The 3,019-nt window shown below is 39.4% G+C and overlaps 1 protein-coding gene across 1 annotated transcript; it reads left to right on the top strand.

The window, feature by feature from the left end:
• The first annotated feature begins 6 nt into the window (after positions 1–6).
• Positions 7–2,418, top strand: LOC118761763 (zyxin-like). Its single transcript, XM_036499909.1, has one exon. It carries the CDS (start codon positions 82–84, stop codon positions 1,252–1,254), a length of 1,173 nt encoding a protein of 390 aa, XP_036355802.1. The 5' UTR covers positions 7–81; the 3' UTR covers positions 1,255–2,418.
• The last annotated feature ends 601 nt before the right edge of the window (positions 2,419–3,019 follow it).

Raw genomic sequence — 3,019 nt, 5'->3', positions numbered from 1 at the left:
TACTTCTATTGGCGGCGCCAAATTCGCAAACTGAGCGCTTCTTGGTCGCCATCTTCTAAATTCACGTCTTTGTCGACGTTAATGGCAGCTTCAAGCCCGAATCTGCATACAACAAGCTCCGCCTTCATTTTAGCCACGACAGCAACGCCGAGACGAAACAAGGATACGGAGACGAGCAAACAAAAGAGAAAACCTCAGGAAATAGCGATGACGCTGCAACAGCAGAAACTTCACCGTCAGCACCAGCGTCCCCGTCATCAGCTTCATCCACATCAGCGTCCTCCTCCGCCCCCGCCACCACCACCACCACCACCACCACCACCTCCTCCTCCTCATCCCCATCATGATTATTATCTCTACGAGCAACAACCTCACATTGATCATACTCAGTACCATTACAGTTATCAACAAGAACCACCGCAACAGCAACAGTTTCCTCTACAAGCACTACCTACCCCGCGCCCACCGTCCTCTACTCCCCCTCCGCCACCGTCCCCTCTTCCATCCCCACCGCCAAGTCCACCACCGTCATCATCAACACCTTCGCTTTTATCGTCACCGCCTCCGCTGCCGCCGTTCGACAAGGGCGACTGTACCAGCAGAACAGCGTCATCAATGGTGACACATAATTTCAATAACAACACCAATGCTTCTTCAGAAAGAACTCCTCAGAACAGTAACGACTGGTATCAGAAACTGACAAACACCAGCTTGACGCTTGGAGAACGAAACGAAGAATCCGTTTCATTTTCAGATCCGGATTTTACATTCAAGCGTTCTTCGACCCGCTGCTATTTTCAGCTTTGTTGGTTACTGTACGAAACCTTGTTTGTTTCGGCCATATCGGTGGGTTCAATCTATCTCATCGAACTTCTACCGCAGCTTAGACAGCAACCAGAACGCCGCACGGTGTCATTTGCCGATATCGGTGTTAATTGCATCAATTCTTTATTGATATTCTCCGAAGTCTTCATATGTGCTTACCCAGTCCGCCTTTTGCATGTAATTTATCCGATAATTTATGCCATTTCTTATATTGTATTTAGTTTAGCTTATTGGTCTTATGATACTGAAGCAAACGTCATCTATCCCAGCATTCTAAATTGGAACAATCCCGGCTTGACCGCAGCTCAAATTGTCTTGCTTGTGTTCGTTGTTATTCCGCTGTTGAATGTAGTGCATTTCGGTCTTTATCACTTGCGGTTGTTCATTTACAGACAGATATATATGGAAGATTACTTATTTATCTTATAAATAACATCATTCATTATTTTTATGTACAAAAATTATAAAAACAAAAATAAAAATATCAAGTCAAGCAACGACGTGAACACAAAGAAACCCCCTCTTCAAAATAATGAGTTTTGTTTGCAGAGTTATGATTAAACAGTGATCTACCTCTCACCCACAGATGCCTTAATTTCTGCTATAAAAATCAAACCTAAAACGTGTACAGAATGTGCAAAGAGAAGTCAAGTCCAGTAGTGTATTATTTATAGAAGTGAAATAAAAGGTTTCACGTGGTAATTGAAACCGTGTAAAGTATTAAACTAATTTTTTTATGATAGTTTTTTCTCTCTGATTAACAACCTCCGAGAAAAATTTGGTATGGAGGAACAAAATTCTTTTCGATCCCCAGCAGTTGTGGTATGTACTCTCAAAATTCAAGAAAGCTGGTAATGCTTTTTAAAAAAATTTAGTGAAGGCACCCACTTGGCTCTCCGAATTCCAGACCAATGTACCGACTATTACTCTTTTATTGGATAAGCTGATTAAGCTATATCTTTCACAGGTTTCACACATGGCTGTGTAGTTAAAAACTTCCTCCGCAACTACGTGCATTATGGTTGGATCCTACTGCAAAACAATTTAGGCAAATAGCTTTATGTTGATTGAAGCATTGGGAGAGAAATCTGGTAGACGGAATCTATGAATGCTTGTCGAGAGAACTCTGTTCTCAGGTGGTATATTTAAACCATTGCTAATCAATCACTCGGTTAACACCATCAACCAGTGATTCTTAGGTGCTTTTAAGCATTCACACTAGTTACTGATTTCAGGATAACCTTCTTCCTTTCTTCCAACACCCATGAGACTCTATAAAAAGCATTACACTTTCTCTCTGCAAAGCCATAAAAAAAACCATAATTAGCTCGGGAATTTAATGCACAATTAAAAACGACAGAGGTCTGTATTTCTTACTTTTACCAACAATGTAAGTGAAAGCAGTGTCATGTAACATAATCAACTAGCACTTGAAATAGTATCACTTTCCCCCTGTACTTGTGTTTTCTCACTGAAATAACTACTGATGCTTTGTATCGACAAATCCTCATTTTCTATTAAGAAATGTATTTAGGATGTTCGTTTGAAAATTATAAAGAATCAGATAGAAATACTAAGTTCTCTCATTACTAGCAGTTATTCAACTTTCTCGGTTATCAATAGCAAAAGTGAAATCGGAGAAACGCAGCTGTACTCTCGGTGTTTCGCCAACTTTCTTTAAAGTTATTGCACTTAAAATTGTCAAGATAGACTATTTCAATGTTGCAAGGTTAGCAAAATTCTGCTAACATGTTATTTGTTATTTCTTTTTTCAGTGATTCTCCATAATGGTCTTACCATTATCGAAGGAATATGGAAAACATACAACGATTTTAGAGTTACGAAAAAAGGAAAAGTCCGGAGGGAATTAACAGATGTTATTGCTCCAAAATATGGTATAAGTGAATGACATGGTCTTCAAAGAAACAAGGATATTAAAAGAAGAAAAAAAGGAAGGAGAAATCTTTTTTTGTGTTTAGAAACAATCTTTCTGTGATAATTCACCGTTGATTCCCAGTTGTATCCATTTGACGTAAGAATCCTATGAATTGAGAAAAACCATGGATTTCGAAGCAGCATGTTATTGCGTTAACTTTGGAAGAACCTCTTGGGTAAAACAGAAGCACCACTTAAAGATATAAAATTCAAAGTAAAGCTGGCTAAACCATCCATCACCTGGCCTACATCCGACGTT

Source organism: Octopus sinensis, unplaced genomic scaffold (assembly GCF_006345805.1).
Source record: "Octopus sinensis unplaced genomic scaffold, ASM634580v1 Contig17132, whole genome shotgun sequence".
NCBI lineage: Eukaryota > Metazoa > Mollusca > Cephalopoda > Octopoda > Octopodidae > Octopus > Octopus sinensis.
This window is presented reverse-complemented; position numbering and strand designations above follow the sequence as displayed.